The sequence below is a fragment of the Rhynchophorus ferrugineus genome, unplaced genomic scaffold (assembly GCF_030347505.1).
Source record: "Rhynchophorus ferrugineus isolate W39M unplaced genomic scaffold, kcgeb_rfMv2 rfM6, whole genome shotgun sequence".
In the NCBI taxonomy this organism is placed as follows: Eukaryota; Metazoa; Arthropoda; class Insecta; order Coleoptera; family Curculionidae; genus Rhynchophorus; species Rhynchophorus ferrugineus.
Window position 1 is genome coordinate 2,332,501 of NW_027472585.1, and position 12,560 is coordinate 2,345,060.

A 12,560-nucleotide genomic window follows, 5' to 3' on the forward strand; every position below is an offset into this window, starting at 1 on the left:
TCAATTGAACAGTTCGCGGTCTGGCACATAGATGGCACCACCAGAATTAAATCCATATGTTTTTTAGTTAGCCCCAACCCTCAAAAGATGCGTGTATAAATTTGACAGCTGTCGGTCATGAAGAGGTGATCGACGAAACTGAGGCCTATTTTGAAGCAAAGGTCAAATCGCACTACAAAAATGGTATCGAAAAATTGGAGTTACCTTCCTTGAAGGGAATTATGTTGAATAAAAAATCTAATTTTGCCAAAAAATGTGTTTTGCTATTGTAGCCAGGGAACTTTTCAATTGACCTGTTATATTGTATAACAATATGTTAGTCTTAACGTTAGCTTAAATAATTTAGTTTTATTTTAATATCGGAAATACTTACTGTACAAGTACAACAGCACAGTAGTATTAAATTAATTTATAAAAAGATTGTACTAAACATATCTAATGTAAGATGTAATTAATTAAAAAAATACTATATTTTTAGGAACGATTCTATCGTAGCCGAGTCACATCGTATCAAAATATTCACTGATGCTGAAGGTAGATCTCACTATCGTCTCACGCCAGCCCTGGCCTTTGACCAGGGGATGTACAAGATCGTCGCTAGGAATAAAATTGGACAGACCGTCGCCAGAACCAGAATAGTGCTGGGACTCGTTCCGGACGAACCGGATAGTCCCGAGGCCAGTCAAGTGTCCGACACCGAGGTCTTGCTGACATGGAAACAACCGAAACACGACGGAAACTCGCCAGTTATCTGTTACAAATTGGAATACAAAGTGGCTGACGGTACCGAGTGGATAAAGAAAGCCGACAATATCGATCACGAATTTTTCTTAATTACCGGACTAGAACCCGATCAGACTTATATATTTAGACTGGCGGCCAAGAATGCCATTGGTTGGAGCGACCAAGGAGTACCCACAGCACCGGTGACCACCAAGGCTGCAGGTATTATGTAACTTTAAGTATTAAAATATTAACTTTATCAAAAATATTTGATCTATATAGGGGCCGAAAAAATACAACTAAGCAAAGCTATGGCACACCTCCAATCGATAACCGATAGCGGCAAGGAGGTAGAGGAAGAGAAACCGTTCAAAAACAATTACAAGAATGAAAACGAACCGGTTCAATGGGAACACTCCAGCATCCAAGAACATTACAATTTCATATCGGAGATTTCTAGGGGACGGTTCAGCACAGTCCTTAAGGCCGTCGATAAGGAAAACGACACGGTGGTAGTAGCCAAAGTCTTAGAGATGAATGACCAACAACAAAAGGACGACGTGGAAGGCGAATTCACAGCTTTGCGATCATTAAGACACGAGAGAATCGCCAGTTTACTTGCTGCCTATCATTCCGGCGATAAAGCAGTGTTCATACTTGAGAAGTTACAAGGCGCCGATGTTTTGACTTACCTGGCCAGCAGGCACGAATATACCGAACAAACTGTTGCTACCATCATTAGCCAGGTATATAAACCAAACACAAATGTATTATTTCTGAAAACTCACTAAATTATAATTCCAGGTATTAGATGGAATACATTACCTCCATTGGAGAGGTCTATGCCATCTAGACCTACAACCTGATAATATTGTTATGGCTGGTGTTAGATCTGTCCAAATTAAACTCGTCGATATGGGATCGACTCATAGAGTAACTAAATTAGGAAACAAAGTCCCCATTGTAGGTCATAAGGATTATATCTGTAAGACTATTTTTGACTCGGGCAATACATTGACCGTCTAACCAACATTTAATTATAGCACCAGAAGTTTTGGCTGAAGAACCAGCTTATCCTCAGACCGATATATGGACGGTGGGTGTTTTGACGTACGTAATGTTATCAGGAACCGTTCCATTCAGAGGTACAGATGAACAGGAGACACGACAAAATATATTATTCGTAAGATATAGATTCGAACACTTATACCAAGAAGTTTCTCAGGAAGCGACTAGATTTATCATGCTTCTATTTAAACGACAACCGAAGTAAGTGTATTTGTTTATTTTGATGAAATAGTAACGTGATGAATAACTCCAACATTTAATTACAGCAAGAGACCAACACCAGACGAATGTCATGAGAATCGGTGGTTATTACCAACAGACTATATGATCAAAAAACGAGAAAGAAACGTATTTTTAGGACATAGAATTAAGGTACTATGACCAGTTTTATAGAAAGAGCTTAATACAATACATTCTTGTTTTTAGGAATATTCGGAAGAATACCACTCAGAACGGGAGGAATCCGCTCAGGCTTCAGCTAGCCAAATTGGGGGAAAAGCACTGTTTCGATCACATAGTATACAAGAAGAATTGTCGACTGCACTTTAGATATTTAGTATTACTTTAAGCTCATTGTACATAAGCTAGAAGTTTTATGTTTATTTCTATAAAATGTCACAAAAAACTGAATAAAACATTAATTTAAAGGGATTTTTAGAACAAATATATAGATGCTTTGATTTGATAGTAATAATTTTGTTCTTTTATCATTTTCTGGGTTTTAAATCAATAACTGTTTTCTTGTTCCATTATATAATTACATTAAAAGTTACTTAAATGACAAGGTAAATGATAAAGTTTTTGAGGAATATCATTCATTGTTCTTCCACTATTTATTATTGATTATTGTTAAAGTTTATTTAAATAAAAACTCAAATTGAATTAAGTGTATGTTTATATTACAAACTTTACAATATCATTATAAAATTTACTATTTTGTAATGATTTTTTGTTTTTCCTGATTGATAAATGCTTGTACATGTTGAGTAATGGCTTCCTTTGGATTTTTCAAAAAGTTTTTATTGTTTAGTACACTCTTAAAGATGTTTACTCCTTGAATAGTTTCTTTTTTCCTTAACTTGGCTTTCTGAATAGCTTTACTTTTTTTAGTTGTCGGTATATTCTGGCGAATGTTAGGGCGGCTCTTTAAGAGAGACTCTAAAGATGGAAGGGCATCATGTAAAGGATTCGTATCCCCAATAATCGATATGTTTTTCCTCCTTTTTTTAATCTTCAGTTCTTTTTTCATTTGACTTACGGTGTCAATTTTTTGAAGTAAAACATTCCTTCTTAATTTAATTTTCTGTTTTTTGGGCAAAACAATCTTACTTTCAGATTTCAATGACTTATATGATTTGATACTCTGAACATCATCATTTAGATTACTTTTTAATTTCGTTACATCTATGTTTATACCAGCAAATAAATCATTCGTAGGATACTTAAGGCTATCATCAGGGATATAATCGGTGCTGGAGCTTATTGTTCCTTTATTCTCTGTGCACCCCTTTTTCGTTGCAAGATGATATTTCTGTCTTAATCGTTTTATTTTACCCATTTTTATATATAACTTATATTTATTCGCAAAACAATTTTAAGAGGACTCACTTTCTTAATTTTTCACCGTAATTAACTTTCCCTTTAATAACATTTCCTTTTACTATATTGCTTGGTTACTCATAATTTCTTCTTCCTTTCCTTACTTTTTTAACCTTTTTTGCCTATACAATTATATATGATGACGGCTAGGGCTCAGAAAAAATATCGATATATCCATATTTTCTAAAAAAAAAGGCCGATAATTTTTGGCTGTTATATCGATATATCAATATTTTTTTAGCCGATATTTCAGATATAATTTTTTTAAAAACCTTTGCAATAGGTACTTTATTTTAAAGGTTAGAGAATTTTTTAAATTTCTTAAATATTGATATATCTTAATATCGATATATTGTTTGTGTAGCGAACACCCCTAATGACATTCATAGATCGTTAATAATGTTTCCAACATCACAATTCTTTTAATCACCTCAGGTTTATAATAATTCACGTGTGTTATTGTTATATGCTGATATCATCATTAACATTTTTTAAAAAGTTCTTTTGTTCTATAGCACGAGTGAAAGTATTATAATTGAAAAGAAGAAAAATAAGAGAATTTGATATTTGCTAATTGTCTAAAACTTGCTTGTCATATCTTGTTAATTTTGACAGAACTTTTAAAACTTGTTTGTAATATCTTCAAGTGTACGATTTAAATATGTCTCTTGCTGTTAAACCACATTATCCTGATTATTCTAATGCGCCAATACAGCGCAGTTTTAACCCCTATGCAGATAATGGAGGGTAAGAACGTAATCGGCTAATTAGTTCAGTATTAAATAAATTATTTTAGGAGCGTGGTGGCGATCGCCGGTGATGACTTTGTAATTATTGGCGCTGATACTCGTCTTAGTGCTGGGTTTTCAATTTACACTCGGGAACAAAATAAACTATTTCAGCTATCCCCTACAACAGTCTTGGGTTGTTCAGGATGTTGGTGTGATACACTAACTTTAACACGTATTTTGAACTCAAGAATGCAAATGTATCAACAAGAGCACAATAAAATTATGTCAACTGAAGCTTGTGCACAAATGTTATCAACTATGTTGTATTATAAACGATTCTTTCCATATTACATATCTAATGTATTAGTTGGCTTAGATAATAATGGCAAGGGGTGTGTTTACAGCTATGACCCGATAGGACACTGTGAAAAAGCCACATACAGAGCTGGAGGATCAGCTGGTGCTTTGTTACAACCACTTTTGGACAACCAGATTGGTCAGAAGAATATGTTAAATGTTAAACAAGAAAGTGTAAGTCAAGAGAAAGCTTTATCGATTATTAAGGATGTTTTCATCTCTGCAGCTGAAAGAGATATTTATACTGGAGACAGTATTCAAATTAAAATAATCACTAAGGAGGGTATAAAAGAAGAGAAATTTGAATTAAGAAAGGATTAAAATTGAAATATTTCTGTAAATTTTAATACCAAATTTTACTAAACGAAATAAAATATATTAAACTATAAGAACTTTATTATTAGTAGTCTATAATTTCATGTTCACATTAGAAATTACTTATTTATTAGTTTTTTTTATTTAAAACAAAATCGTAAAACATATAAAACATTTCTTATATAGGTAAACAATTAAAACACAAATGAATAAATCCTTGATAATGTAAGTATCCAATTTATTCTGCACTTTTTGGAATAAGCCTGTGCAAAATAGACAAAAACTAATAATAATATTTCAAAAATGCAAACATTTATTTTACAAAGATTTAATACATCTTGAAGAATTTGTAGTATTATTAAATTTTAAAGAAATGCAAACACCTAAAGATGTGGTCTACAGATCTATATAGATTGTATCCGATTCAACAAAAAACAACCCCCTAGGAGACTTAATTTTTATTCCCAGGGGGCTGCATTGGTTTTCCTTTGTCTTTTCCTCGTAATTTAATTCCTATGGCTCTCTCAATTTTACCCAGAATCAAGTTATTTGGAATGCCCTTGCCAGCCTCATAGTCTGTAATAATCTGTGGTTTCTCGTTTATTTTTGTAGCAAGTTCCTTTTGAGACATCCCTTTGGACTGCCGACCTTGTTGAATTAACCTCCCAACATCTAAGGATATAGTTTCATGTTTTAATTCCTCAGTCTCCCTATCCAATTTTGCTGTATTTTTTGTAGTTACATGTTGTTTGTTACTTCCTGCACCCCCTAAAAGGCCAAATAAGATTTTTATAGTGTCATTCTAGAATTCTCTTACTCACATTTCAGTTGAGTATCAATAGCAGCTCCTTGGCGACGAGCGGCATTAATAGCCTGTTCGCTTTTCATAACAGAAGCCTTAGGGGCTCTCTTTTTTAAAACGGTGACTGTGTCCCAATCAGACATCGTTACTTTTTATAAACAAATTGGTAAAATTAAAAATTATTCTTCTCACAAATATTGATAAGTCTGAAGTTAGTTCTAATGAAAATTCAATGCCATTTGATTCTACGAATATGCAGGTCCGGCTTTAAAAAGCTAATTATTTTAATAATGACTCGATATCTAATAAAGCTCAAATCAGCCATATTTAAATATCATTATTGTTTTAAAATAATATGTCATAATAAATTGTATTATATCAACCATATAAAGTGATTTAGAATGAAATATAAATAAATAAATGAAATATTTAAAGTCACCTCTGAAAACTGTTCCGTGAAGTTAGCAATAGTTCATCAAATGGGAAGGTGGAGTTTGTCGTAGTAATTCTACGAGAGGAATAGTGGGGGAAAACATACGCGTCGCCGGCAATAAGAATCGACAAATCAACGACATTTTAATTCTGTCGGTCTTTGTGGTGGTGTAGATCGTCTATCCCCGCAATTTTCGCTATAGAATCTGCATTATCTGTATTGCAGAGTTTAATTTATTGTCGTTTGTGTGTCCAGTAAATCGGTAAGTCAATTTATTTCCCTGTTATTTCGTTGAATTTACAGTTTAAACATTTATTTTAAAAAATCCATAATGGCGTCGGTGGCGTCAGTCGGCCGGCTTGCCTTCATCTTTAACTCAATTGTCTTTCTTCCTGTATCTAGTTGAAATAATGACAAATAGAAGAATGGGTGGCCCCAGGGGCGGCAATCGCGGTTTTTCTCAGCCTTTCCATAGTGGTGGCGTAAATCCCTGGCAGGGGGGTTCCAATAATATGAATCAGGGCGGAATTATTTCCCAATTAACATCCACTCCTCAACTTGCTCTAGCTTTAACTAGCTTACTTCAACAACAACCGCAACAGCAGCCACCGTCCTTACTTTCTTTGAATACATCTCCGGCTTATTCTAATAGCCGAGATATCGGTCGGTTTGGTAACAGAGGCCGTGATAATAGGCGACATGAGCCTTACAACAAGGTATGCAACTTAACTGTTAACTATTCTAGTTCAGTGGAGCTCTTCCTATTAATATATTTTTGTTACATATTTATCTTCACTGCTTGTAAATGTTATTTAAATATAAATAGGATTTCTTCCTCCATTTTGTTATGGTCGCCATTATGAATATTCCAACAAATTAAATTCTTTTACGGAACGTATTGTTTGCCTATGCTGATATAAATTTATTTTATAACGGTTATTCTTCAATATTTTACTCGGTAAACAGTTATTTATTCATTTACAGTTTGTTTTTGGAAACAGGTTCCAAACAGTTATACTTTGGTATATTTTTATATACCATATTAGCAAATTTATCACAAAATATGTTTTATTTATCCTAATATATTTATTTTATTTGCCATGTTAATTATATTTATATCAATAGATCGTCGACTATTGATTTTTATCATAGTACGCCATCTTGACACTCACCTGCAGGCGTTTCCTTCCAACGTAATCAATACGTGACAGTCTTGTTTTGTTTTTTGACGCTTGTTTTAAAGTTTTCCATTGAAGTTACTGCCGGTCTATGAAATAACTTAAGGCGAGCTTCAAAATTAAAGTGCATTCTATAAATTATGGATATTTTTAATTAAATTTGTTAAGATACTCCACAAAATTTAGTACGTACATTGTATAATGGAAATAATACAGTTGGTGTAATTATTTCCAGTTTTTTAATATTGCGTACATTTTGTATAGTAACCGTTATTATGAATATTGGCGAATTTTTTAATTATCTGTATACGTTCCGTATTTATTTACTATATATTTCCAAATGTCTACAGCATGAGTTAATAGTTTTAATGTACAATGCAACACTTCACTTTTTATGGATTTTATGGCAGTCAGGAACATACAAGCAAAATTATAATTTTAAGTAGTTTTGTACATTATTATATCCAGAACTCATAGTTAAATTTCAAGTTTAATGTTAAGTTTACAAATCATGTATTTAACCCCATATTTAAAGACAAACATGTAGTATTACACCACTTGGTGGTTGCAGGCACTTTTACTTAAACATGATTGATGTAAAACAGTTTGATAACAAGTCATTAATTAAAATATCTTAAATATATATTTTGGAGACAGAGTTCCGATAGATTTCTATTGATTTTGATTTTAAAGGATCTTAAATTCTTTTTAACTTTTAAGTTGCTTTATATCATCATCTTGCTTATTATGTACCTTCTAGATATTGTATATCTAGCTAAAGGCTAATATTGTGCTTAAAATTTATATATTTGATGTTAAAACTTATAATTTATGCTGTGTGGTTAGATTTTATTAACCTCCACAAAAATCTATTTGAGTACATATTCATATAATCCTATTTATATTTAAATATCCTGTTGAATATATCTTTAGTTACATACACTATTTTATGTAACTGTTATCTTCAAAATATATCCAACATTATTTAAAGTGTCCGAATAAATTATGGTATACTAGTTTTATGGTAGAATGTACTCTTATTATTTTATTTTTAATTTGCCACAATCAGTATTGTTGCTAAATTGGATTCCTTTTCAATAAACCAGTTCTTTTTCAATGTGCGGTTTTGTATTGGTGAGGCTCACTCCCAATAGCAAAACATTGAAGCACTGATACTAATCATGTGTACCAAAGCCTTATTTTGTTCTTATTAAGATATCGGAATATCATTAAATTTATATATAAACCAACTGTTTAGTATACCTAGTATTGTACTTAATAATAAGTTTCGGTAAGTAAATAAAGAAAAGTGTGTTGCTACACTTTTACCAGGATGTTTAGTAATTTATTATATTAATATAGAATCGTGGAGGATGGCGATCAGACAAAGGACGTAGGAGGTCGCCAAGAAGGAATGACAAGAAGGTCGATAAGAAAGATGCAAAGAAGGTATGGTTCTTTCAGCTTTTTTGCTCCATAAATCAAATTTGTTACTTTTTCTATTTCCAGCCTGAAGACTCCGAAACCGCCGAAGACGGTGCTGATGACGAAAAGGAAAGCAAAAGAGATTGGAAGGATGAGAAAAATACAGGCGACGCTAAAGAAGAAAGTGGTGATGAAGGTACAAATACTAGTTATACATTTTAAATGTTTCATGTATTAATGTTTATGTTTTAGCCAAGAAAGCTCAAGAAAAAGAGGGCAAATTTGTTGGTGTGCCACCAAAATATCTTAACTGCTTTGTTTGTAATAAACAAATGTGGGATGGACAATCTATGGGGAAACATCTTCGAGGTATCTATAAAGTAATATTTATCTGCTTGTTATAATACATGTATTTCGTTACTTAGGACGCGCTCATCATGAAATGATCAAGGCTTTGGAGGAAAGCATTCATATTTGCGTCAACATCTTGAGAGAAAACATGCGTCTCTCTGAAGAGCGTAAAATGATCGAGCTTAACCGTCAAAACCGTTTGAAGAGATATGGGGGAAAGAAACATTTTGTTGAGCCCAACAGTCATTGCAACATGTGCGATCTTAAGTTTATGGGGAAAATTGTCACCCATAGAAGGTAATTTTTTTGAATCTTATATTTACGAATCCTAAATTTAACAACAACACAGATCCGAGGGGCATCAGCGTTTGAAGAGCTATTTGCATCCCACCTGTCGAATTTGCGAAAAGGAGTTCCCTTCAAGACTTGAATGGATCGAGCATCGTTTGACTCCTGAACATTTAAAGAAGTTGAATGAAATTACCGAAAAGAATGTTGGTGGTAAAGGTATGGTTATTTATTTTAAGTGAAACCTTTTTTTTAATATACCCTCTTTAGATGGTGCTGAAGTGGTTGATGTCAGTGCTGAAATAGAGTCTGAACAGGATGTTGATTTGGAACCATTGCTTGAGGAGCCTCTTCAAATGGAAAGTGAAAATCCAATTATGGAAATTGATGATGTTCTGGATGGGTTGCAAAATCGAATCCCCTCTTATAAACAAGACAGGAGTGTAGCGACAAAGAGTTTGAAACCATTCACAGGTTTTGTTTGTGAACTGTGTAACAGAAGTTTTGTTGATGAACAAGATTCACAGGTAATTTTAAATAAAACTTTAAGAATTTTAATGATTCTTATTATGTTCGTCAATTTCTAGGATCACCTGAAGTCCAAACGCCATTATTACAAGTTTGTTGAGGCTCTCCGTGAGCAATTCGAGAGAAGGGAAAGAAGGCGTAAGGAGGAAGAGGAGCGCAAGAAGAAGGAAGAAGCCGAGGCCACAGCCGGTAGTACCGCTGACGTTAGCGTCAAGGAAGAAGGTGCGGATGAATCTAAGGAAAATGGTGATCAAGTTGATAATGAAGATGGTACGAAATTTGATAAGATTTAAAGGAAGATGTGTAAAATGTTTGTATCTTTGTTTAGAAGAGTCTGAAGCAAATGGTGACCAGGAAATGTATGACCCAGAAGAACATACAGAGGATAATGCAGAAGAAGCTGTAAAACCTGAGCCTGTCGAAGTTAAGGCTGAAGCTGAAGTCAAAGAGCCAGAGGCAAAGAAACCGGAACCTGAAGTTCAGCCTGATGTTAAAGAGCCAGTTAAGGAGGTACTTATGCTTTAATTTATCACTGTGTTTTAAAGGATCAGCTATGGGCGTTTTCTAATTCCACTATTTGTATTCATTTAAATATTCTAGTCTCAGTCAATTATCATTGTCGGGTTGTTTATTATTTACTAATAATCGAAGACAAATTTGTTATTTTAACCCATCGCAGATGAGTAACTATTTATACCGTCTTTATTTACACTAGGCATTGGTTGAGCCTTCAACTCCGGCCAAAGGAACTCCCAGGAAAGCTGCAGTTCGCAATGGCGCCGGACCTAAAAGCAAAAGAGCAAGAAAATAGAGAGTTTTCGTTTTAAGTAATAGTTAGTTATGTGGTTTCTGATTTATGTTCAACGTAATTTTTCATTCTGTCATTGTCAAAATTTTTGTCAGATGAACCTTCATTTTTAGAGTCAATGTATCCCAGATATTTGTATATTTTGACATTCTAGTATGATAGTTAAATAGTAGTACCTAACTTTTTTAGCCTTTCGATAAAACACTGCATTAAACTTTTATTTTGTTGACAAAAGGGATGAAGTGTGTGAAATTAATTGTGTTAGTCGTAAAATATCTTATATTTTAGTGTGATTGGATTTATCTCTTTTTTTATAATGGCATCAGGATTCTTTTTTTTAAGTAAATAAATACATTGTGGTCAATATATATTGGTTTTTCATTGCAATAAATATCCTTTTATCGTACTTTAAATTAGAATGAGCGAGCACATTGCTGATCCTTTCATATTAGCTGAAGTACATAGATTTCCTCTGATGCTAGAATTATACTTTTGAATCAATTATGTTCGTCTCTCTTATGTAAGGAACATCAAAGTGCTCTGTGAAATTATATTTAGAGGGGATCTTCTATTATTAGGTAGATAAAAAAAGACTTGTAGTAATGCAGTCAGTTTCTGTTTGTTTCCAAATAAATGAGAAAATTGTATATACTTTATTCCAGGCTATCGTTTTAAAAATGCTTGGGGATAACCTGAAAACTCTTGAATTCACAACCAAAAAGAGGTTTCCGTTAAGAAGTATTATGCTGAATTATTGCAAGAAGAATGTAAGTATTATCTGACCTAATTCGTGTGATTCTTTCCTTGAAGGTTATATCTGTTTGGTACCTTTGGTTTTCAACACTCTTTAATGTTTTCGGATAAAGCAACTTTCAAGATGCTTGCAACATCATTGAAATTATGAAATGACATTTTAAAAGATCTGTGCTTGTGAAGGTCGTCTTTTTAATGAAAAAGTCACTTTTTTTTTAACTGGATTGGACTTCTCTGCTTAAAGTGAGCTTCAAATTACAGATCGGTTTTAAGCCTACTATTGATCAAAATCCTGGTAGTATTATTCTGAAGACTAGAGAATGTCTAGAGATTGGTTATAAACCAATTAAATACTCTAAACCGATATAACCTGTTAATAGTGAAATAGGAGTTTTATAAAATATACTGCTGGACAACAATTTTACCAGTAAAAAAAAATCTCGGAGTTTTTCGTTGATTTCTAATTTTCAGTTTCATTCCATTGGCAATATTACACATTTTATTATGGGAGGGATTATATGAGATTGATTCGAATGTGGCGTTATTTTTTAAATGAAAGCTTCATTTTTATTCCTTTTTGGGCCTTTTAGTTCATTCGCAAGTATTGTTTCGATAACATGCGTACCGAAAATCGTTGATTGATGATTTCCAATATTTTTGCACAAAAATTTTTACGCAATCCTAATTGCAAATATTGAAACTTAAAAGAATAATGTTATGGCTCCAAAGCACCCTATGATGTTTATTAATATTTAGTTTTTGTCCATCAGTGTATTTAATTGAATTCGCTATTTACATTTTAGAATGAAATACGAGAAGATTTAAGTCAAAATTAGAATTATTAAAATCCAATAAATTCTTTCAGGGCGTAAATGCACGTGCCGCCAAATTTCGATTCAATGGTAAAATTATAAACGAATTCAACGTCCCAGCAGATTTTCAAATGATAAATGGTGACATCATTGAAGTTTATGTATAGAATCAAAACCTGGTGGGCAAACGAATTATTTTCTTTAGTTTAGTTAAATATTGTTTTAATCCACTGTCCTTTTGCTTTTGAAATAATATTAAGTTTTCATTTTTAATATAAATGATTAGTTTATTTTATATGTAAACATCAGCCAAAATAATATATATATTGCAGGAAAATAAACTGGTACTGACATTATTATTATTATTATTATAGAGGGGTGAGGGGATT

At 32.8% G+C, this 12,560-nt stretch overlaps 5 protein-coding genes across 55 annotated transcripts in view; 3 read left to right on the forward strand and 2 right to left on the reverse strand.

The window, feature by feature from the left end:
- Window positions 1-2,677, forward strand: part of Obsc (Obscurin) — a 79,056-nt gene extending 76,379 nt beyond the window's left edge. For all 50 annotated transcript variants that reach the window (XM_076408174.1, XM_076408216.1, XM_076408166.1 and 47 more), the window contains 6 exons: window positions 479-945; window positions 1,006-1,469; window positions 1,528-1,708; window positions 1,767-1,992; window positions 2,058-2,163; window positions 2,218-2,677. In XM_076408174.1, the coding sequence (XP_076264289.1) occupies window positions 479-945; window positions 1,006-1,469; window positions 1,528-1,708; window positions 1,767-1,992; window positions 2,058-2,163; window positions 2,218-2,340 (1,567 nt within the window). In that variant the 3' untranslated portion in view covers window positions 2,341-2,677. The remainder of the gene's footprint in view (window positions 1-478; window positions 946-1,005; window positions 1,470-1,527; window positions 1,709-1,766; window positions 1,993-2,057; window positions 2,164-2,217) is intronic.
- LOC143198757 (ribosome biogenesis protein SLX9 homolog) lies at window positions 2,669-3,486 on the reverse strand. Its single transcript, XM_076408231.1, has one exon. The coding sequence runs from the start codon at window positions 3,347-3,349 to the stop codon at window positions 2,723-2,725; it is 627 nt and encodes a 208-aa protein (XP_076264346.1). The 5' UTR covers window positions 3,350-3,486; the 3' UTR covers window positions 2,669-2,722.
- A 462-nt stretch (window positions 3,487-3,948) lies between these two features.
- On the forward strand, window positions 3,949-4,870 carry Prosbeta6 (Proteasome beta6 subunit). The gene is made up of 2 exons (XM_076408230.1): window positions 3,949-4,137; window positions 4,187-4,870. Exons 1-2 carry the CDS (start codon window positions 4,052-4,054, stop codon window positions 4,797-4,799), a joined length of 699 nt encoding a protein of 232 aa, XP_076264345.1. The 5' UTR covers window positions 3,949-4,051; the 3' UTR covers window positions 4,800-4,870.
- A 213-nt stretch (window positions 4,871-5,083) lies between these two features.
- mbf1 (multiprotein bridging factor 1) lies at window positions 5,084-5,810 on the reverse strand. The gene is made up of 2 exons (XM_076408232.1): window positions 5,615-5,810; window positions 5,084-5,561 (listed from the first exon to the last, which is right to left on the reverse strand). Exons 1-2 carry the CDS (start codon window positions 5,736-5,738, stop codon window positions 5,245-5,247), a joined length of 441 nt encoding a protein of 146 aa, XP_076264347.1. The 5' UTR covers window positions 5,739-5,810; the 3' UTR covers window positions 5,084-5,244.
- Window positions 5,811-6,130: 320 nt separating this feature from the next.
- Pep (Protein on ecdysone puffs) lies at window positions 6,131-12,512 on the forward strand. 2 transcript variants are annotated; one of them, XM_076408219.1, is made up of 12 exons: window positions 6,136-6,290; window positions 6,431-6,744; window positions 8,569-8,655; window positions 8,716-8,827; window positions 8,884-9,000; window positions 9,057-9,279; window positions 9,332-9,489; window positions 9,541-9,797; window positions 9,858-10,068; window positions 10,127-10,308; window positions 11,269-11,373; window positions 12,225-12,512. In XM_076408219.1, exons 2-12 carry the CDS (start codon window positions 6,439-6,441, stop codon window positions 12,336-12,338), a joined length of 1,872 nt encoding a protein of 623 aa, XP_076264334.1. In that variant the 5' UTR covers window positions 6,136-6,290; window positions 6,431-6,438; the 3' UTR covers window positions 12,339-12,512. The 2 variants fall into 2 exon arrangements, with proteins under 2 accessions (XP_076264335.1, XP_076264334.1); XM_076408220.1 differs by lacking the exons at window positions 11,269-11,373; window positions 12,225-12,512 and adding an exon at window positions 10,514-10,974 and having other exon boundaries at window positions 6,131-6,290.
- The last annotated feature ends 48 nt before the right edge of the window (window positions 12,513-12,560 follow it).

Coding starts and splice junctions, on each gene's coding strand:
- Pep (XM_076408219.1), top strand. CDS start 6,439: ATGACAAATAGAAGAATGGGTGGCCCCAGGGGCGGCAATCGCGGTTTT. Junction 8,828..8,883: donor AGAAGAAAGTGGTGATGAAG/GTACAAATACTA, acceptor TTTATGTTTTAG/CCAAGAAAGCTCAAGAAAAA. Junction 9,001..9,056: donor TATGGGGAAACATCTTCGAG/GTATCTATAAAG, acceptor TTCGTTACTTAG/GACGCGCTCATCATGAAATG.
- LOC143198757 (XM_076408231.1), bottom strand. CDS start 3,349: ATGGGTAAAATAAAACGATTAAGACAGAAATATCATCTTGCAACGAAA.
- Prosbeta6 (XM_076408230.1), top strand. CDS start 4,052: ATGTCTCTTGCTGTTAAACCACATTATCCTGATTATTCTAATGCGCCA. Junction 4,138..4,186: donor CCCTATGCAGATAATGGAGG/GTAAGAACGTAA, acceptor AAATTATTTTAG/GAGCGTGGTGGCGATCGCCG.
- mbf1 (XM_076408232.1), bottom strand. CDS start 5,738: ATGTCTGATTGGGACACAGTCACCGTTTTAAAAAAGAGAGCCCCTAAG. Junction 5,562..5,614: donor TATTGATACTCAACTGAAAT/GTGAGTAAGAGA, acceptor TTGGCCTTTTAG/GGGGTGCAGGAAGTAACAAA.